This window comes from Triticum dicoccoides, chromosome 6B (genome assembly GCF_002162155.2).
Source record: "Triticum dicoccoides isolate Atlit2015 ecotype Zavitan chromosome 6B, WEW_v2.0, whole genome shotgun sequence".
Lineage (NCBI taxonomy): Eukaryota > Viridiplantae > Streptophyta > Magnoliopsida > Poales > Poaceae > Triticum > Triticum dicoccoides.
This window is the reverse complement of record NC_041391.1, coordinates 719,267,874-719,289,808: the sequence shown is the minus strand read 5'-3', so window position 1 is coordinate 719,289,808 and position 21,935 is coordinate 719,267,874. Positions and strand designations below refer to the sequence as shown.

At 47.1% G+C, this 21,935-nt stretch overlaps 3 protein-coding genes across 3 annotated transcripts; all 3 read left to right on the top strand.

Moving 5' to 3' along the window:
* Positions 1-15: 15 nt before the first annotated feature.
* Positions 16-3,343, top strand: LOC119325694 (two-component response regulator ORR3-like). Its single transcript, XM_037599412.1, has 4 exons — positions 16-147; positions 1,117-1,359; positions 2,512-2,656; positions 2,761-3,343. Exons 2-4 carry the CDS (start codon positions 1,219-1,221, stop codon positions 3,060-3,062), a joined length of 588 nt encoding a protein of 195 aa, XP_037455309.1. The 5' UTR covers positions 16-147; positions 1,117-1,218; the 3' UTR covers positions 3,063-3,343.
* Positions 3,344-5,072: 1,729 nt separating this feature from the next.
* Positions 5,073-10,767, top strand: LOC119325692 (probable cytosolic oligopeptidase A). The gene is made up of 17 exons (XM_037599408.1): positions 5,073-5,479; positions 5,561-5,728; positions 6,202-6,325; positions 6,525-6,601; positions 6,975-7,118; positions 7,209-7,439; positions 7,525-7,615; positions 7,936-8,057; positions 8,288-8,395; positions 8,469-8,714; positions 8,870-9,015; positions 9,099-9,216; positions 9,700-9,859; positions 9,947-9,978; positions 10,079-10,144; positions 10,355-10,426; positions 10,524-10,767. Exons 1-17 carry the CDS (start codon positions 5,102-5,104, stop codon positions 10,602-10,604), a joined length of 2,364 nt encoding a protein of 787 aa, XP_037455305.1. The 5' UTR covers positions 5,073-5,101; the 3' UTR covers positions 10,605-10,767.
* Positions 10,768-15,242: 4,475 nt separating this feature from the next.
* LOC119325027 lies at positions 15,243-16,154 on the top strand. The gene has a single exon (XM_037598782.1). The coding sequence runs from the start codon at positions 15,309-15,311 to the stop codon at positions 15,882-15,884; it is 576 nt and encodes a 191-aa protein (XP_037454679.1). The 5' UTR covers positions 15,243-15,308; the 3' UTR covers positions 15,885-16,154.
* Positions 16,155-21,935: the final 5,781 nt, after the last annotated feature.

The following is a 21,935-nucleotide window of genomic DNA, read 5'->3' as shown; positions in this document are numbered from 1 at the left end:
TGTGGCTTGTGAATTACCGAGGCTTTCATTATAAATTTGTCCTGCAGCTATTGTACATAAGTATTGTGTTGCAGTTCTTTATCAGTCAAACAATGGCTCTCTGTGAAGACCATCCCATCCATGTCCTGAGACAACCCCATCGGAGAGGTATTACATTTGGTAACTCAAAATTGTTGCATCTCATGTTACAAGATGTGTGATACTCCCTCCGTCCTAAAATAAGTGACTCAACTTTGTACTAACTTTAGTCCATAGTGAGTACAAAGTTGAGTCACTTATTTTAGGACGGAGGGAGTACTATTTTGATTCTGATAAGATCCAGTACTAGTAAACTATAGTTCGGTCCAAACTAGTTTGTCCACTTGTCATATATATGAAATTTGGGTGTATTTCTGTGATTTGTGTGATTGATAGGATATCCTGAGAACTGTCAGCCTGTCACCACTCACCCTAGATGAACCATGTTTAATGAGGCTTGTCTGGTTTGTCAGTACTTGTCTGATACAATGCACTTTGATTGATTAACCTCTCAGTTGTGCATCATTGCATTCATGCCGCCAGCTGTCAGTGAACTGTTACAATCTCGTGGGTTTTGGTCGGCGGATCATGGTAGATGCTTCAGATCACAGTGACATGGTTGACTTGCATAGAGTATCGATCCCAAACTTTAATTTTTTTGTCAATCTCACGTAGTGCTGTGGTTAACTGTATGTCAACCCATTAAATCTTTTGGATGATAATGCTTGATGTGAACAGCCTGAAATCAGGGACCTCATGTGCTCCATGATGCCATCTGTCTGATGAAAGATGTGTCTTGTCATGCAGGCAGTCTAGTCTGAGTTCGTATATTTTTCTAATGCAAACCCACAATAGGTGCCCTCGGAGTTGAAGGACTCTGATAGTAAGCAATGTGCCACAAACTCGGTATATTGCGTCAGTTTTCCTGTAGATTATATTTTTCAGGTCCTAAATTTGTACCATCTTCATTTGAGTGCATGTACCACATCACATGGTTGACATTTAGCCTTGTAGTTCATATGTTTACCAGAAGCAACAGCTGAATTGCGTTTCTCTTGAGTTGACCTTATTGCTTCTGTTCTTTTGATGTTTACGCAGGAGCAGCGGCTCGTGCATGGACAGCTAACGCCTGTACGCTTCTGAATATGAGCCAGTAAAATACCCCGGAAAGAAATAAAAGTTGTGCAGCTCCCAAGATCGATGAGCAGTACCAATCCCCCTTCCGCGACCAGCCATGTTGTCCTCACACGCCATCCGCTGGAGCATGGATGCGGGCTCTCTGAATGGCAGTCCAGATGCAGAGGAACCGACTCCATGAGTTTTAAAAAGGGGCTTCTTCAGGTCAGACATCATGTTTCAGAATCTCTGGGCTCTTATATATATCTTTGGTTGCCCTGCGAATTATTGCACGCTTCTGCCAGTTCAATATTGGGGCAGGATCAGGGTGGGGGGAGTAGTAGTTGCCGCGCACAAATACTAATGATCCGAAAGATGCTCTGTTTCTTAATTATATGCTGAATGTGCACAGTTCGTGCGTGATCAAAAGCATTATTCTGTGGTGCTCCAGAATTAGCTACTCTTCGCGACGTGGATGGTTTAGTGCACCTGCTGTTGGGTGAGCAACATAGGCTGTGGTCGGGGTAGATACACCTTCTCTTCAATGTTATTTTGAACTCGGCTCCAATTTCAGCGCCTTACATTGCATACCTTAACCCTTCCTTCCTCGGCCTGAAACCGTCGACAGGTTCAGTGTTCTGGCCATAGTTTTTGTTGGCCGAAACAAGAGACAGTGCACCTAGCAAAGTTGCCCGGCTCCTTGAGATGTATCCGAATTAGGCAACCAACTAACGCGATTCGAAATCATGAGAGTGAAGCAAGCATGCATGCCCATTGTCTAGAGATCAGCCTACCAAATCAGTATACTAGTCAGTATCTGGATCTCGTTTAGGTCTCAGCATAACAAAACCAAGCGATAACCGGTGAGTCATCAGGAACGGAGCGGATGAGATCGAGCGGGGTTGTTTAATTAGCCCCCCTAATCCTCCTAATCACTCACACCTGCGTTTGACTTGCCTGATGCTCAGCATTTTTAATCAGATGAGGGTGCCGATCATCATCATCATCATCATCATCTGCCCTGGCCCTGGGGTCACAGTGCTCGGCCCAATTGCGGCATGTGCAACATGGACTAGTATAATCTAGGGACCCGGGGAACCGAATTACAAAACTTGGGGATTGATTATTGATTGGTTTGGATAGTAGTATTATGTTCTGCTTCGCGTAGGCCAGCGCGGCGCCACCGGCTCTCCAGATTTGGTTAGATCTCATCCATTTCTTTTTCTTGCTGTATTTTGTACTTTGCCTCTTTTTTTGGGTTTTATTCTACTCCGTGGGACGGCCCCTCGCTAACCACCCTGTATGTATATATAAAACCGCTGCTTCCTGTTGCCACCTTGCCCAGCTAAGCCACTTACTTGTCAACCAAATCAGCAGGCATCAGCTTCTCCATCCATCCCCTTCTGCCGCCGCTGCCCGATGTCGACGACGGCCCAGGAGCCGCCGCACGTCCTGGCGGTGGACGACAGCCTCGTCGACCGCGTCGTCATCTCCAGGCTCCTCCGCAGCTCCAAGTACAGAGGTACTGTTCCATCCCATCCCATCCCATGACTGAATCTGAACTGAGAGCTGAGCCTTGGATGAACTGAACTCAACTGAACTGAAACCTCTTCTTAATTTGTGCAGTGACGACGGTGGACAGCGGGAAGAAGGCGCTGGAGGTGCTGAGCCTGGGCCACGAGAGCGTGCAGCTGATCATCACGGACTACTGCATGCCGGAGATGACCGGCTACGACCTGCTGAAGCGGGTCAAGGAGTCGGCGGAGCTGCGCGGCATCCCGGTGGTGATCATGTCGTCGGAGAACTCCCCCGCCAGGATCCGCCGGTGCCTCGACGAGGGCGCGGAGGAGTTCCTCATCAAGCCCGTGCGCCCCTCCGACGTCTCCCGCCTCTGCACCCGGGCCATCGCCGCCATGCCCATGCGGTAGCAACGGCCGGTCGGTGCCGTGCTGCTGATCGGTGCTAGTCTGCTAGATTGCTAATCCAATCCTCCCTCCCTCCCTCCTCTGTTGAGTTCTCACTGACGAGATAATCCCATGTACATGCGTCTGCTGCAGGGTTGCATTCCAATTCCATGGTGAAATCGAAACTGAATGAATTCCATGGCAACCCACGGAATGTATGTATGTATTCATTTACTTGCCAATGTATGAAATCCACCAATAACTGCGAAACAGTAAAGCGGCAGGCCAGCAATCAATTCAAAGAATCTGGTTGAGCAATTTTTGGAATTGGTTTACAAAGTATTTTTAAATTTGGAAGAGCTAGAATGAAAAAACAAGTACACACATACTCCCTCCGTTCCAAAATAGATGACCCAACTTTGTACTAACTTTGCACTAAAGTTGAGTCATCTATTTTAGAACGGAGGGAGTAGCATTTTGATATTATTACCATCCAAAACCACTTTTTTTTTCCTTTTTCTTTTTGCGGGCATGCTCTAAAACCACTTGAATGCAATTCAGGAACTAAATTTGCTTTAGGCTTCGTTCGGTTACACCCCCTCACAGGGGATTGGGGTGGATTGGAGGGGATTTTGACTTGTAGAGGGTGCAATCCCTGCCAATCCCTGCCAAACCCCTCCATTTTCCCTGTCAACCGAACAAGCCCTTAGGAGGGATGACCCTATGCCAAGCCTAACCTACAATTAAGGGGTGTAATTAAGCCCTAGGCAGGTTTGATGCCGCGCTTCCGTCCATAGCGAGGCTTTTGTGGTGACTTTGTTAATCTTCAAGTTTTGGAACTTGAGGTTGCGATGTGTGGCTATGTCTATATCTGTACTCCGGTTCCTCAAAAGCTAAATAAAGCACGTACTAGCTCTTTGCTTTATAGGAAAAAATTCTAACATTCACAATACGAAATCAATATCATTAATATGTGCCATTAATTTGATTTCAATAGATATGATCAAATTTTACGAAGTTTGACTTTAGACAAATCTTATATGCGGAGTAAAAATAACAGTAAATCCAAGGAAATCAAAAGACAATATTAGAGGCTCAGAGTAATCCAATAACAATAACAACGGTTTGGTTATTTCTCTTTTTTTTAATGGTTTGGTTGTTTCTTGTGTGACCGAGAAATACTTATCTCCATGTCACTGTTAATAGCCGTCGGATCTAAATATAGGATTCGTGCAAGTATATATATAACCAACCGATCTAAACACGGGATTCGTGCAAGTGTAGAAAATTTGAAGTGCATTTCCATAAGGACAACTTTTTTATTGGAGGGAGTAAAAACGCAGTTTGAGGCTCAGCAACGGAGTAAAAGAACACAACTACGTATTTACCACTCCCTCTGTTCCTAAATATTTGTATTTCTAATGATTTCAACAAGTGACTACATAGGAAGCAAAATGAGTGAATCTGCACTTTAAATATGTCTATATACATCCGTATGTAGTAGTTTATTTAAATTTAAAATCTCTAAAAAGACAAATATTTAGGAATGGAGGGAGTAGTGGATTGAGCTATGAATGTTTGTGTTTTCTAAAAAAAGAGAAGAAGAAGAGAGAGCTATGAACATTTGCAGTTACAGTAAACAAGTGGTGGCCTCCTCCCCTAAAAATCTGGGGTTCTTCCGCCTCCCGCCGGTCCGCCTCATCTCCGGCGGCCTTATGGCCATGGAAGCGATGATGGATCCCAGGCTTTGCCGATGGGAGGGCTCCGCTTTTAGATGTGTTTTTGAGTTTTTGTTATGGTTTGTGTCCTGCTCAGGAAGACGAGATGGAGGCACGCCTTCGGCTCGCTGCATAGTCGCCGAAGTTATTTGTTTCGGCTCGCTTCGACCCTTGCCCGTGGGAGGGCTCCGCTTTGTTATGTCTTTTTTCTTTTGTTTTGAGCAAAAGTTATTTGTTTTTTTTTTGACAGAAACGGCGTGGCGTGCCGTGCGCCGTCGAAAAACCCCGAGAGGATTATCTCCCCGCGGCGGCCCATCCAAAGCCCACACGTGGTGTGACCGAGCGATGGGCCCGGCACGTCAGCGCACCACCCTCGTGTTCCTCGTCCTCCTCCTGGCGGTGGCGGCGGCCATGACTCCCACGCTCCTCACTTCCGCCTCCCACCTCCTCCGCCTCTCCCACTCCGCCCGCCGCCTCGCCCGCAACCCCAGCAGCTCACTCCGCCTCCTCTCCCTCCTCCCCGCCTCCTCCCCGCTCCGCGCCTTCTGCCCCCGCGCCCGCCCCTCCCCAATCGCCTGCTCCGCCTACTCCACCGCCATGGCGGACGCCGCCGCGGATGACACCAGCAGCAACCCGCTGCTCGCCGACTTCGACTTCCCGCCCTTCGACCGCGTCGAGCCGTCCCACGTCCGCCCCGGGATCCGCGCGCTCCTCGCCCGCCTCGTACGCCCATTCTTATCCCCTTCCCCGTTCGCTCGCTCGTCGCCCGTTCAGATCTGACCGTCGGTTTGGGTGTGGTCGCAGGAGGGCGAGCTGGAGCAGCTGGAGAAGGGCGTGGAGCCGGCGTGGGAGAAGCTGGTCCACCCGCTCGAGCGCATCGTCGACAGGCTCGACGTCGTCTGGAACGTCGTCGACCACCTCAAGGCCGTCAAGGACTCCGCCGACCTCCGCGCCGCCGTAGAGGACGTCCAGGTCACACTCCCCTTTCTCGGTCCGTCGCGCCGCCTGTGATCTGGACGACATAGCCGTCGTCGATTAGTTAGCGCATCGTCAGATCCTGTGTCTGTACTTTGCCTTGCTCCACGAGTTATCCAGCAATAGCGCATAGCTAGAAATTTATCATAGATCCTGGCTGCATGGTTTTCGAGACGCGCGACTAGTAGTCGATGAGTCGATCCTGTGTCTGTGTTTCGTTGTCCTCAACGAGTTATCCAGCAATAGTAGCGCCTAGATAGAAATTCATCGCACATCTTGGCTGTAACCTGTTTTAGTGCTTATTACGACTTTGGTCCGCATGAACTCTTTTTGTGGGGATATGGTACCAGACTAGAGGGTGGATGATTTGTTGCTGTTTCAGTCAAGTGTTTTATACTTAGCTATCTCAGATGCTACGCCCCGTGTTGCTTCAACTGATTAACTCGATCCGTCTTCTTGAATTTAAACAGCCCGAGAAAGTGAAATTCTACCTGAGGCTGGGGCAGAGCAAGCCAATCTACGAGGCCTTCAATGCCATCAGGAACTCTTCGGACTGGGACAGCCTCAGCGACGCCCGCAAGCGTGTCGTCGAAGGTAACAACCTTCTCTACACCCACTGTGACACACCAAGTCAATTGTGCTGCTGCCAATAAGAAGCAAGCAACGTCGCTGTCTCTCAATACTTGCTAAGAGCCGGCTCGTGTCAGTTTCGTCGCTTTTCTTTTCCTGCTTCGCTGCACATGTTGCATCTGCATTTTCCGTTCCTAATGGCGTTTTTTCTCTTCCTCGCCAGGCCAAATAAAGGATGCTGTTCTCGGTGGAGTTGCGCTTGAGGATGAGCAGAGGGAGAAATTCAATCAAATCCAACAGGTAGGCTATTTGTTCTTATCAGATGTTGACAGATTGTATTTATTGTACATATGCGCTAAGTGTACCAACCTGACTGGAAACGTTACCGTACATATATATTAATTGTCTTGCAAGCGAGTCATTCCCTGTCGTATATGAGTCTCTGCATCTTAAATAATTACATCTATGTTTTTATCTTTGAACCATTGTGGTGGTGACTGCCCATGCATACCTTTGTTGTCACTTATTACGGTGTGCGTAGTTTGTTTTTAGTCTTGTTGCTGATCGCATGTTGTTAGGTACTTCCAATGCCTGACATAGTACTGTGTTATCGATTATTTTTCATATTTCTGCTTCTTGTTGATGTATGTTAGTTAATGGATTTTTTTTTCAGGAACTTGAAAAGCTGTCAGAGAAGTTCAGTGAAAACATGCTGGATGCAACAAAGAAATTTGAGAAATTGATTACTGATAAGAAAGAAGTCGACGGTTTACCTGCCTCAGCTCTTGGCTTAGCAGCACAGACTGCTGTTTCAAAGGTGAGTGTTATGAAGTGTAAACAAAAATATGGTAGCTTAGGAGTTTGCTCCCCCTGCATGATTTTTTATGCTGACAAATTATTTTGTTAGGGTCATGAAAATGCTTCAGCTGAAAATGGACCTTGGATGATCACACTAGATGCACCAAGCTTCATGGCTGTCATGCAACATGCTAAGAACAGGGCTCTCCGTGAAGAAGTATATCGCGCTTATCTAACCCGTGCATCAGGCGGTGATCTTGATAACACCGATATCATAAGTCAGATTCTAAAGTTGAGACTAGAGAAGGCTAAACTACTTGGCTACAAGAACTTCGCTGAGGTGCGCAAGCTTACCATTGCCCAATCCACATTTAAAACAGTGCCCAGTACTATCAAATTTTAGCTAACTGATGACAATCATGAAGGTAAGCATGGCTCGGAAAATGGCAACTGTTGACCGGGTGCAAGAGCTTCTTGAGAAAATCCGTGCTGCTTCCTGGGATCATGCTGTTCAAGGTAAAACCAGCCAAGTTATTCTCTTTAATATTCTTCACATCAGATTAATAAGATCCTTGTTTCTAGCCGGAGTTCCAGATTCTTTTTGCCTATTTTATTAAGATATTCTGGAGTTGTAGCAGCATAAGATGCATTTTGGAGTTTGGACTTCTCTTTTGTCATTTATGTTTGATGGTGAAATATCTTAAAAGGGCAGCCCCAGTGCATGTAGCTCCCGCTTGCGCAGGGTCTGGGGAAGGGTCCGACCACTTTGGGTCTATTGTACGCAGCCTTGATCTTAACTGCTGAAATATCTTAACTGCTGCTTTTTCTTAATGCAGATATGGAAGACCTAAAAGCCTTTGTGAAAGATTCTGGTTCTGCAGAAGCCAATGATCTAGCACACTGGGACCTTAACTTCTGGAGTGAACGACTGCGGGAATCTAAATATGACATCGATGAGGTTCTTTCTTTACAGAAGTATATTTCAATGTTTTTTTTGCTGCAGTTTGATAGGTTTCTCGTTAGTCTGCTTTTGGAACTGTTTCGACTACATTTCCTTGCATTTCTGTTGCTGAGACTTATCCAATATATATTTGCTGAACAAAATTGCTCTGCTTGAAACAAAGTGCTGACATACTGCACATCATAATGATATGTGCCATTGAGCTGACTTGAGCGTTGTCATTGCAGGAAGGACTGCGTCCTTACTTTGCACTGCCCAAGGTTATGGATGGCCTCTTCAGTCTTGCGAATAAGCTCTTTGGAATAACCGTTGAAGCTGCAGATGGATTGGCTCCTGTAAGTATATCCATTTACTTCTCTTAACACAAGTAAATATTCTGCAAATGTTGACCAGTGACCACTCTTTCAGGTTTGGAACAGTGACGTCAAATTTTATTGTGTCAAAGATTCTTCCAATAGCCCCGTTGCTTATTTTTACTTCGACCCATACTCAAGACCATCTGAAAAGCGTGGTGGGGCTTGGATGAATGTCGTCTTTTCTCGTAGCAGTGTCCTAGCTCGCCATGGGTCTTCTGTAAGGCTGCCTGTTGCCCATATGGTGTGTAATCAGATGCCACCAGTTGGCGATAAGCCCAGTCTTATGACCTTCCGTGAGGTAAGCAGTGTACTTGTTATGGTATATTATTCTGGGTATTTTTTTTATACATATAAAAAAAGTTATGATATGTATGCATGCTGTAAATATATAGGAAGATCATCTATCCATATTATGGTTTGCGAGAAAAAATTCATTGCACATGGCTTCTGTAGGTTGAAACCGTGTTCCATGAATTTGGTCACGCGCTGCAGCATATGCTTACCAGACAAGATGAAGCCTTTGTTGCTGGTATCAGTGGAATAGAATGGGATGCCGTAGAGTTACCCTCTCAGTTCATGGAAAACTGGTGCTATCACAAGTATGATGGCTCTGTTTTGTTTGGTTTAGCTTGATTCTTGCCTGATTCTGGTAAATTAATGGCTTGTTTTATTGGTGTAACAGGAATACACTTTTGAGCATTGCAAAGCATTATGAAACCGGTGAACCTCTTCCAGAGGAAATCTATGCTAAGCTTGTGGCTGCAAAGAATTTCCGTGCTGGCACCTTCAGTCTCCGTCAGGTATGTTGGCTTGGGCTCTCATGCTTTCCTTGTTGTTATCATTATTTGGTATTGTTTTGTAATGGTTACATTGCATATCGCATATTTCACCGTACGTCCTTAAACTTGCGTTTTTAGGTCAAGGGTCGATGAACTTGATAACTAGACATATATGCAATCAGACCATTATAACTGATTTAAATTTTAGAAACAGTTACTTGAAATGGCATGTTATGGCTTGAAAACTGTTGTTTGTAAGATAGGTGGGATGTTGTATGCACATGTTTTTGAAACTATTTACTTTAATTCACCACCCATCTGCAACTGTTTCTAGGTGACATTCACCATTTTGACATATTTTTAACCACTTCTACATGTTTGAGGAACCTGTCACATGATTGAGTGAATGCTGCGATCTTATGTGTTTTTTCTGACTATTTGCTGTTATTGATCTGTGTTGTTTTCATCGTCTTTTTATTTAAATAATCAAATGTTTGTCTGCAGATACGTTTCGCGAGTGTAGATATGGAACTGCATACAACTTATGATCCAAGTGGACCAGTGTCCGTGTATGATGTTGACCGAAGGGTTGCAGAGAAAACCCAGGTTCTCGCTCCTCTGCCGGAGGACAGATTCCTGTGTGGATTCAGCCACATTTTTGCAGGTTTCCACGCTTTAACTAACATGTAAATTCATCCGATTCATCATGGATTCCGCTTCTCATTCACATCATGGACTATGTGCTGTGCAGGTGGCTATGCAGCTGGATACTACAGTTACAAGGTAGATTGTCATGGCACATCTGAAAATTTCTGTTTTTCCTGACCACGGATGGTGAACATGACTAAAGCTTGTATCTTTCCATGTCCTCCTTTCCTTGCAGTGGGCTGAAGTGCTATCAGCCGATGCATTCTCAGCATTTGAAGATGTTGGTCTGGATAACGAGAAGGTATGTTGTTCACTCACTCATAATCATAAGAAATAGAGACTAGCCTGTGACTGAATCATGTCCTTTTTTGTTACTTGTTCGCTTAACTTCATTTGATTGTCTTGCCAAATGTATGTATCTCCATACTGCGTCCAGCCTTGCATGATTGCAAAATAAAAAACGCGATGAGTTTTCAAACTTGCTGATGAATGCTCTGTTCATTGTTTGCAGGCCATTGAGGAGACGGGCAGACGATTCAGAGAAACGGTTCTTGCACTTGGAGGCGGGAAATCTCCGCTCGAGGTTAGTCGACGAGCTACTTTTGAAGTAGTATATCTCTTTCTGTGATGGAGTTGTTTGAAGACCGCTACCGATGCCGGAAAATCTTTTTGTTTTGCAGGTTTTCGTTGCTTTCCGAGGACGGGAGCCTTCGCCGGAGCCACTGCTGAGGCACAACGGCCTGCTACCTGTTGCTGCATAGCGTGTCGATCGCTCTTTTTCTTAAAAAAAAATTGCCGCACCAACTTTTAGGAGTTATTATTTCCATGTGAAGCCGATGAAACAGTACTGTTGTTGTAACTAAATTAAAAGTAGTAATTTTCAAAAAGTGAATACCAATCACCATTAGTTTGTGTATGAGCTTATTTTAGATGTGTTTTATTCGTTGTGGAATAAGGCATCTGAGGACCCAGGTCCCACAAAGACGCAATAAACATTGCCAATTTTTTTAAATAAAAACTGTATTGTGCAACAATGGATGAGGATTACAGCTGCATGTTTTTGCAAAAGATGTCGAATCGGTTGGTGCTGGGACCAAAGGAATAGGAGATACAAGCAAGAAAGATGACGCGAGAGGTTTAGTGATAGAGGCCGTGCGAATCAAATCAATTTTGGAGGTTACACAAGAGGTTTCTTCCAGAAGGAAGAATGAAATGTTGAACATGGTCTGGAGATGGTTAAAAAAGGATCATTTTGCGGGTTGGGGACGGTGCACTGATACGTCAAGATTTCTGATTTCTTCGCCTGGTACCCGGAGAAGAATGGCAGGCTCTTTCTCATTGAAGAGTGCGTACTACTTGGCGACGGCTGAACACGATGAGAAGTTCTCTGTCTATGAAACATTGTAGACGTGGTACCCGGTGTCGGCGCGGAGAAGTAGCTAGGACGAGGCCATGGAGAGGCCTGGCGAGAAGAGAGAAATTGTTGGGCATGAGCTTCTCCGCATCAGCAGAACCGGGCAGCCAAGCATAGAAATAGGATTCCTTTTTTTTTACGAGGCCCCTTTTTGGTAGTGCTGAAGAAAAAAAGCTTGAGTGCTGGCTCGCCGGTGGTGGAGCTCGACGACGAGAGGGCAGCGCGCCATGAACTTCGCAAGCGGCCGACCGACTTGGCCGGCAGGTAGGAGAAGGCGTCGGTGAGGATGTCATCGGGCAAGGCCGCCATGCATCGTCGTGTGCTGTTTGCTGGGCTCGATCTCTTGCTCTGGGTTGCAATGCCGGCGATCGAATCTTCTACATAGTTCATGGAGAACCCGTACGTTTTTTTTTTTTGAGAAGAACCCGTACGTATGTGATTGAGGAGACAAGGGTGAAGCGTGCGTACGTACGTAGGTCTTTCTGGTGTACCACATGTGATACAACAATACCTCTAAACCTAGCTAGCCAGCCACACCAATGCATTTTTTTTTTGAGATTTTACACCAATGCAAATTGGAAAGGTTCATGGCCACGTGTGAACAAAAAAGCAAAACATTGGCCAACGGCAAAATTAATACTCAGAGGACGTATCCCCTCGAGGAGCTGTCCAACTCTTGTAGGGTTAGAGTCCGCTTCCGTCTCAGGTAGCACAACGTGTAGTGTTCTGCCTCTCTTTTTCTTAACGTGTAGGTACAACAATTTTCACCAGTTCCAGACTCCCATGACCAGACCTCTTCACGGCCTCGTCCTGATCCGATGCGCCGGCGACGGCTACTATGTCTGCAACCCTAGCACCGGCGAGGTCTTGCCTCTCCCCGACACCAAACTCCCGTCCAAGATGATTTTCCGGTATCTGCCCGAGATACCATACTATCCGTTTGTGGTGTACGGCCTTGGTTACTGCTCGGTGTCCCACGAGTATAAGGTGGTGCGTGTGTTTAGCACCGCCTACGAGGGCGATGAGTACAGCCCGGTCCTCTGCGAGGTCTTTGTCCTCGATGCACCGTCGTACTGGAGGCCTACCGCGCAACAGCCCCACGCATGCATCGTGGACGATGAGAACCCGGCCGTGTTCCTCAACGGGTGTCTGCACTTTCTTTGTTGTGATGGCGGCATTATTACTTTCAATGTGACAGGAGAGACCTTCGACTCGGTGCTAGCACCGCCCTATTTGGTTGATATTCCGGTCAAAATGATGACGGAGCTAGATGGTTGCTTATGTGTCTGCTATGGTGGTAAGGGTTACGCTGATGGCATGTACCATGTGTGGGTGTTGAGAAATTACGGGCAACAAAAGTGGGAACAACTCTGTCGCGTTGACCCATTGCAACTGAAGTCATGCTACATCGCTCCACTTGGCATATATACTGGCGACAATGGACGGATGAAGGTTATGTTTGGTACAGGCACTTGCAACGTGTTTTCCCTAGACGTCCCTAACTCCGGGGCACCGGAGATCCTGTTTTGCCCCGAGGAGGCAATTGGCTGCAGCTTTGAGGACTACCGTGAGCCCGTGTTAGGCCTGTATGAGGAGAGCGTCGTGCGCGTGGGGCGCACGATTGAGGATATGGTCTGGTCGTCACCGACGACCAAAGCATGGTTTGACATCCTCAAGTGGACTACCGTGAGCCCGTGTTATGCAGCTTTGAGGACTACCGTGAGCCCATGTTAGGCCTGTATGAGGAGAGCGTCGTGCGCGTGGGGCGCACGATTGAGGATATGGTCTGGTCGTCACCGACGACCAAAGCATGGTTTGACATCCTCAAGTGGACTACCGTGAGCCCGTGTTATGCAGCTTTGAGGACTACCGTGAGCCCGTGTTAGGCCTGTATGAGGAGAGCGTCGTGCGCGTGGGGCGCACGATTGAGGATATGGTCTGGTCGTCACCGACGACCAAAGCATGGTTTGACATCCTCAAGTGGACTACCGTGAGCCCGTGTTAGGCCTGTATGAGGAGAGCGTCGTGCGCGTGGGGCGCACGATTGAGGATATGGTCTGGTCGTCACCGACGACCAAAGCATGGTTTGACATCCTCAAGTGGATGCCGGCACAATCGGTTGCTGAGTTGCGCCTGGTTTGCAGGGAGTGGCGCGCAATGGTTGAGTGCGATCGTTTTATTCGCTCACATGCCGTCCATGCAAACTTGAATAAAAGCCCTTGTGTCATGATCATCACAGATTACTACACTGGACAATATATGGATTTGAAGGACTTCACTGGTAGAGGCTTAATATGTGCGGATGTTCCTGATCTAGTATGTTCCCAGCCTTGTCGGGGACTCAATGTGGGGAGCTGCCATTCTCGGAGTTTCGTGTGCAATCCTGCCATGGGATACATTGAGAGAATGGAGTTTCAAGATCTCAACGATGACACTTTCTATGCGGGCCGCATCGGGTTGGGCTACGACTGCGAGCATGATGAGCATGTCTAGTGCGTATGACCTACAAAGAGAAGAACTTCACGACGCGGGAATACCAACTTGAATGCAGCTTGCGGTATGTGGAAGAACAAGAATGGCATTCATTAGATGCTCCTCCTAGACCAGTAGCTAACATCCAACCCACCTACATCGATGGCAAGATTTTCTGGATGGTGGAGCCTAACCTCGGGCCAATTTCTCTACATTGTGAAATCATCGCATTCGATGTCGAGAAGGAGGAATTTGAGGTTCTTGCAGGCCCTCCATGCGGCAGCCATGGCAACGGGCATGTGTCCATCCTCGAGCTCCAAGGCGCGCTTTGTGTGGCTTGTTCCGACAAGACCATCAATGTGATCTCCATATGGATGATGAAGGAGGTTGGCTTCTGGTCAAAGGAATGTCATATAGATTTGGAAGAGTTCTCGCCTGAGTATTCGTGTGAGTGGACTACACCTTTGGCCATTGATCGGAATGATGGACGGATTTTGCTCAACACGGGCTGGTCACTGGGATACTATGACCCCAAGACGGCGTCGATGGAGACCATATGCAGGGCGGGCATGCCTGGGGATAACTTCAAGTTTTGCCCTGTTGTCTGCCATGAAAGTTTAGTCAGTAGGTTCGGGTCACAACCCTAGATTATGTAGTCCTTATATTTTGCCCTTGAGTGAATTTAGTTTTCCAAGACCCTTTTTCCGGTCATTCTATCTGGCTCGTATGGTGCAAAAAGTGGGTGCTGCACATCGCTTTCATTTGGTTTCAGTTATTCCATTGTTGAGTAGTGCATTATTACTTCCGCCACACTTGCGCGATATCTCCCCTTCATGGACATATAATTTTAATTTAGGGTCAAGGCACGATGGCTTGCTCCCTGTTGTTACGTAGCTCGTCAGTCAATGATTTGATAATTTTCATTTCCCATGTTCCTAGGAGTTTTATGCGATGTCAATGAAACACTACTACAACTTTTCCAACTAATTATTATTATTAGTTTCCAACCAAGTAGCCAAGTGGCCAACTAGCCAACTACTCCCTCCGCCCCACGATAGAAGATGTTTTTTGACACTACAATAATGTCAAAAACCGTCTTACATTGTGGGACGGAGGGAGTAGTTATTTTTGTTTTTAGTTTCCAACCTACTAGCCAACTAGTTATTTTTTTCTACGAATATGCATCTTAGCTAATTGTAGTCTAGAACACGTAAGTTCGAGTTTGACCACCCGTTAGTGCCTGCCACGTGCTAGCTAGCTAGTGGTTTACAGTTTGTGGCATGCATGCATCTGTGTGGCTCGGTTGCCTCACCTCTATGGATTCGATTGACCATGGCCACCGCCTCTCTGACCCCTATTTTCCATACGATCTCAGGAAAAACATAGCTCACACATATACCTCCTCCACCTCCGGCGATCCATTGGTTCGTCGTCCCCTACCCTGCGGTTGGCATGTCTATCTATATATAGCACCACCCCCAACATTTGGCTATATATCAATGGAGAAGGGTAAACCAATTAAGAAGCAAATAGTCTAGGCCTCCAACGTACGATTGGACAGTTTGTGCATCGGCTGGCCATGGCGAGGCTCTTCACCACCGTCTCCTCCTCCTTCTTCTTCTTCGTCGTCGTCGTCCTCCTCCTCCTCAGTGAAGTCTCACTTGCCGCCGCCGACGCCGATGGGGACAACCCCAAGGTCAAGACGTTGTGCGCCGGCACGCCCTTCCCGGAGCTCTGCGCCTCCATGATCACGCGCGACAACGAGAACGTAAGCGCAAACGACGAGAGCCTTGTGGGGATGGCGGCCCTCACCTCCGCCAAGCTCCTTCTTAACGCGACGGCCACCGCGAGCCCGGCGGTCCAGAGGGACAGCCACCCGGGCATGAGCAAGGCCGACGAGATCTGCTTCGAGACCTGTTTCAAGGAGCTGACCAACGCCGCCCAGACACTCGACAAGTTGTGCATGAGCAAGGTGCAGCTCCCCCAAATCGACAACTTCATCAAGTTCAACAAGGAGTCGCATGTCGAGTGGAATTGCGAGAGGTGTCGCCAAGGGGAAGCCAAGAACATCGCCGACGATGTCTCCAAGGACAACGAGGCCGGGAAGGCCATGGCTGTCCTGGAGGCGCTCGTCAACAAAGTACTAACCAAATAAAAGAAAAGAATAACTCATTGAGTACTAGCTGTTGTTACGTTTTTGGTTAGTTTCCTTTTCTGTCTTCTGGGCATCTTATTAGTTTCCTTGGTTATGTAATAGTAAATTCATACGTGCAATGCACACTGCTATTAGGGCGCAAATTAATCGCACGTAGATATTATGTAAGATATAAATTACGTTTTAATTATGTGAGTAGCACAAATGTTTTTTTTCTTGAAAGAAATAGACTATGATATCTGGTTTAATATTAATTGCACGCTAAACTTCTTGAGCGCTCGGCATTGGAGTAATATGGTCATGGGATTGCCATGATTTGATTGTTAAGATTGATTGAATTTGCCCCTTGGGTCTTTTTATATTGGTATAGATATAGTTGTATCATTTGGTTTTGTTTTCTCCGTCGGCTATCGAAATAAAATGAACTAATTATGTGTTTATATTAATTTTTCATAAAAGACATTTTAACTCAATCCTACGTTTAGTGAATATCCTGACTCTACATAACAAGATGCATAGCTAACACGTTTAAAAACGGAAAGTAAAAAGCATCAACTTACAGGAAAAAAGAAAGAAAAACTAAGATGGAGGAGGTTCTATTTGAAGAGTCAAAGACTACTCCGCCATCCATGGTTGGAGAAAACTTCCCTAGCCGTAAGCTCATGGCTGAAGCATTAGCACATGATAGACCAAGCATGGAGCCGGTGTGTACATAGTACACACATGAATACCCAGCACATCAGTTGAAACACATTTTTTTGTTGAAAGCAACGTCACTCCTACAAAGCCACATGGCCCTACATAGGATTGCCGCCAAAGCGAGAATATGTAAATGGAAATATTTATCAAGACATCTCAACCAGTTGCCAAACATATTACGAACGCTCCGGGGTGGGTAGAAGCTTCAAGCTATCTGGAATATATAAGGATGACTTGCAGTGTTAATAGAATATATAATAACAAAAAAAAAGGAAGTCTCAATGCCATCTCTTAAATTTATAACCTTACACCATTGATAATTTCTCTAAAGGAGAGGGTAGAACATCTTGCAGCCACTGTACCATACTATAACTTCTCTAAATCACGATATAACCTAAGGATGAAAAGATAAAAGAGAATAAAGAACTATTTAAAAGATAATGCGGCACCTCCCCAAGCTTGGAACAGAGCCCGGGAGGGTGTCTTTACCCATATAATTAAGCTTGGTCCTTTATCCATATATATAATTATGCGTATAGCTGATGAAGGAAGCGAGAATATCTTGAGAGAGACGAGTGGGTGTAGCCTGCACAGGGTTAGAGCATCTACAGCTAGACATTGCTAATTTGATCCCGAAACGTCCATGGACGCGCTCGAGCAGTGACCGGACGTGTCCGTTTTGACCCCTCATATTTTCTTCCAAACAAGCACGTATCTCAAATTTTTCTTCCCACTTTTGAGTCATTTCGACAAGCACATTGTGCTCGACCGTGCTGCCCGGCAGTGAGCCACGTAGCAGCTAGAGTATTTAACCAAAAACTACCACAATTCATGGAACCGTGACGAAAAACTATCACTTTACGATTTTATGCGAAAAACTAGCGCTTTTTTCCTAAACCGTGGCAAAAAACTACCAAGTCTGAAAAGAGCCCGATTTGGCTCTTTTAAGTGCGTTTCTGACAGAGTTGGCCCACACATAAGCAGGCTAAAAAAGCAACCGGGTCCCTAGTTTTTTCTTAAAAAGCAATCCAGTCCTCGGCGAGGCCCAGCACGCTCGCGGCGACGGCGGCGGCTGCTGCGCACGCAAGCCAGCCGGCCAGCAAGCGGCGAGCGTCGTGGCGGCGGTGCTCGTGCTCCTCTACTTCTCCTTGCTGCAGCAGCTTGCTGAGCAGCAGCAACCCAGTCCCTCTTCTCCTTCTCCACTGTCTCCTCTCTGTCTCCTTCTCCTCTGCCTCCTCTCCTTCTCTTGCAGCAGCAGCACGGGCACGAGCTCCTCCTCTCGCGCAGCCCCGCCGCACTGCACAGCCGCACCTCGTCGCAGCCCCACTGCCGCACGCGCACACGCAGCCGTGCGCAACCGCTCGAGCAGCCGCCCCGCCGGCTTGCCGCAGCAGCGCGTGCAGGATCCTCCCCTTGCCTGACGCAGCCGGGCCCCATGGCACGCGCAGCTCGCAGGGCCGCCGCGAGCTCGCCACGCCGCCGCCGTCGCGCATCCCAGTGCCTCCTCGGACGCGTGCACGCAGCCGCCCGCCCCCTCCAGTCGCTGGAGGACTGGATTGCTTTTAAAAAAAAACTAGGGACCCGATTGCTTTTTTAGCCTGCTTATGTGTGGGCCAACTCTGTCAGAAACGCACTTAAAAGGGCCAAATCGGGCTCTTTTCAGACTTGGTAGTTTTTTGCCACGGTTTAGAAAAAAAGCGGTAGTTTTTCGCACAAAATCGTAAAGTGATAGTTTTTCGTCACGGTTCCGTGAATTGTGGTAGTTTTTGGTTAAATACTCTAGCAGCTAGGAGCGCGGTGGCCGGACCTCCAGCGCAAGCAGCAGCGGCAAGCTCCGCGGGTGGAAGCACCTCGATCGGCCAGCATGCGCGCCAGCTCGTGGCCAGCGCGCGGCTGCGCATGCAGCAACTCGCCAGCATGGAGAGCAGCAGCGGCAGCACGCCAGCAAGCACGGCCAGCACGCGCAGCCGGGCGGCACTGTTGGCATAAGCCATGCCATGTGCGGTGGCGACCGGCGTCGGGTGCGCCAGGTGCGTGTCCGTCCTGCGTGTGGATCGCGCGGGCTGCAGCGGATGCGTGTGTGCATGGAGATTAGCTAGTATAGTTAGTTGGTGCATGCACGTACGGATTAGTTGTGCAAAAATGCTAGACATACAAAGACTTGCATGCATGTAGGGATCCATGTAGTAGTTAGGTTAGTGGTTAGATTAGTGTGTGCGTGCGCGGTGGTCGTGTGTGTGCGCACCAGGTATAAATACCTTCCATGTGTACTGGTTGGGTGCGCCGGTTTGTTGCCGCGCCATAGTGCCGGTATGTGGCGAGCCGAGGTGGAGGGGCCTAAGGAAGATGTAGTCTCCGTCGGAATCGTGGTATGCGTCCGGTCAATGTGAGAGTTCTTCCGGAATTATGCTGCGTGTGTGCGTGTGTACCTTCATGTATATGTGTTTGAGGGAGTTGAGATGAATAGATGCCAACATACAGGTTGTTTGTCGGACGGGGCGTTCGTTGCCGGAAGTGTGTTTTGTTCATCGTCTTCAACCTCCGTCTGGCGTTCGCCTCCGGAGGGCTTCTAGGCACTCGTCGTCGGTGGGTTTGTCCCAACAGGCACACCAGCACGCATGGCTAGTGGCTCGCCAGCACGCACGGCTAGCTACCGGCCAGCAGCGCGCGGCCGGGCGCACGTACCACACGGCCAGCCAGCACGTGGCTCACTGCCGGGCAGCACGCAGCGCGGCCGAGCAACTCGAGGCTGCGGCGGCTCCGGCGGTGAGCCCGCGAGCTCCGAGCATGCATGCACACGGCTCCGGTTGGGCACACCCGCCCGCGGCACGCGGCTACGGCTATGCACGCCCGCATCCGCGTCCAGTGCGTTGTGCGCACGGCGGCCAGCACGGCCACACGCCCGCACGCGCGCTGAGTGCGCAGGCCGGCCAGCGCGCCCGCGACTCCCGTGAGGCTACGGCCAGCACGCCGGCGAGCCACATGGCTGCTGCTGCGGCAAGCTAGTGATGCACGGGGTAGCTGGCCTCCTCTGCCCACGCCGGTGCATCCTTTCCGCGATGCAGAGATGAGGAAGAAAGAGGCTGCAGGTGGGGCCGTTGTTGTAGAAGTGCATGTTCTAGCTAATGCAATTAAAAGACCAATGTTATGGAAAAGACTAGGTAATACATTTACGCTCTCCCTCACTTGTGTCTCTTTCGGGTCTAAACGTGGACCGAAAGTGGGCTGCAATTTAATTGTATGATCTTGAACTCAAGACCTCTTGGCTCCGATACCATGTAGAAATGCATGTTCTAGTCAATGCAACCAAAAGACCGATCTTATAAAAGAAATTAGGTAATACATTTATACATCAACAGTTGTGACCTTGGGCGGGGTGCCCGGGCATGTCCGGACGCCCTCATACTGTCCTCAGATTTGAGATGGGTTTGAGGTACGCCGGTCAGTCCGGATGCTAGGGAGGAAATGAAGGGTCTGATTGGATCACCATTTTCTGACCGGACACTGACCGGGCAGATGTTTCAGGCGTTTGAGGAGGATATAAGGGGTCCAGTTGTAGATGCTCTTAAGATTAGGAGGTTGTACAGTTATCGAGCCCACAAGTATAGGATGCTTGTCGGAAGGTTTCAACATGTAAATATTTAGGTTCGGGAAGTGGAACTTCTTCATCTTGTTCTTCGTCTGCTACTACATGTTCTCCCGGGTTGGCGGCGATCTCGTCATCTGTCGTCCACCCGTCGGCTTCATGATAAAAGTTACCCTCATCATCTGACACAGTGGTCCTACTATGTACTCTGAAATGATCCGTGATGAAGTTCCCCCATAACTCTCCATACTTTTCCTCGAGATAAGCTTGCCATGCATGACATGCTTGTCGTGCAACATAATTCATCTTACTTGATCAATGAAATGAAGACATGCTCTAGATACTAGAAATTCGTGGCAGAAACAACTCAAAATGAAAAAAGGACGAAAAGTATGGAACACAGATCAGAAAAACCCGTGAAATTTATATATATGTAAAAAAACCATGCAGGAGAAGACATCAGGTGAAAGGCGGAGCCGAGGCGGCATCCGAGGTTGTCTTCTGGGAGGGCGGCTGCATAGGACACCCACGTGGGGTCCACAAGAACATCCTCGGTTGCCTCTTTTGCCTGATATTTTTTATTTGACTAAACTTTCAAATACGATTTTTATGATTTCTTCAGAGATCGTTTCCATACCTGATCACATACTTATTATTTTTCAGGGTTCTGGAACTTTCTAGAATTTATTTCAATGAAGTCTTCTAGAGTAATTACTTGTATAACATCAGTTTCTACCTCGAGAGGGTAACCGACAATACATTGCCTAAGTATTTTCCCATTCACTACTATCGGCTTGGCCCCCTTGGCATTGTTGTCCTTAATTTCCCAAAACCGATAAACTTCCTCGATGATGAATGATCCTTCTCATTTGAAGACAAGCTTACCTGAAAAATATCTAAAACGAGACTTGTACAAGAAAACTTTATCACTTATTTTAAATTCATATTTTTCTATTCCCCTATCATATGCCACGTTTTTTTTTCTTTATCATGTTCGCATTTTCATAAGCTTCATTCCTCCAATCAAACACTTATATCCACCATAAACCATCTTACACAGTGATATTCCCATATTATTTTTATTAGGACCTCTATAAGCCCATAGTGCATCATTCAATTTTAGACCAATATGTCCTCGATCTATTGATAGTCTTTTGAAAATTAATTTGATCTCTGTATTAGTTAATTGAACCCGCCCATTAGACTAATTATGATATGGTAATGCTACTGTGTGATCTACGTCATACCCAGAATAAAATCTGAACAATCATCAGTCATGAGATATGTAGGGACCCCAAACCTTGGAAAGATAACATCTTTAAGATTTAAATAGGAATCTTATGATCAACACTTTCAGTTGAAATAATCTCTATCTATTTAGTGAGATAATCAACAGTAACTAAAATAGAAATGTTACCATTGAAGTTGGAAAAGATCTATATAGTTAAAACCTCATGTCCAAATAAGAGAATAATTCATAGATATTTCTTGGTGTGTACTAATATTATCAATTTTTTGACATTCATCACCAGACAATATAAACTTACGGCATCTTTAAAAGAGTAGGCCAATAAAACTAAATTATAATACCTTATGTGCAGTTCTGTCTTCAGCCAACATGGTGTCATCGGTGTGGACTGGAGTGACACTTCCCCAAGATACGATAATCCATATCCAGTGATATGTTTCAGTGATATATGTGTCGTGCAAGCTCTTGCCTATGCCAGTTAACATGATGAAAACATCCCACATATATCATGTTCAAA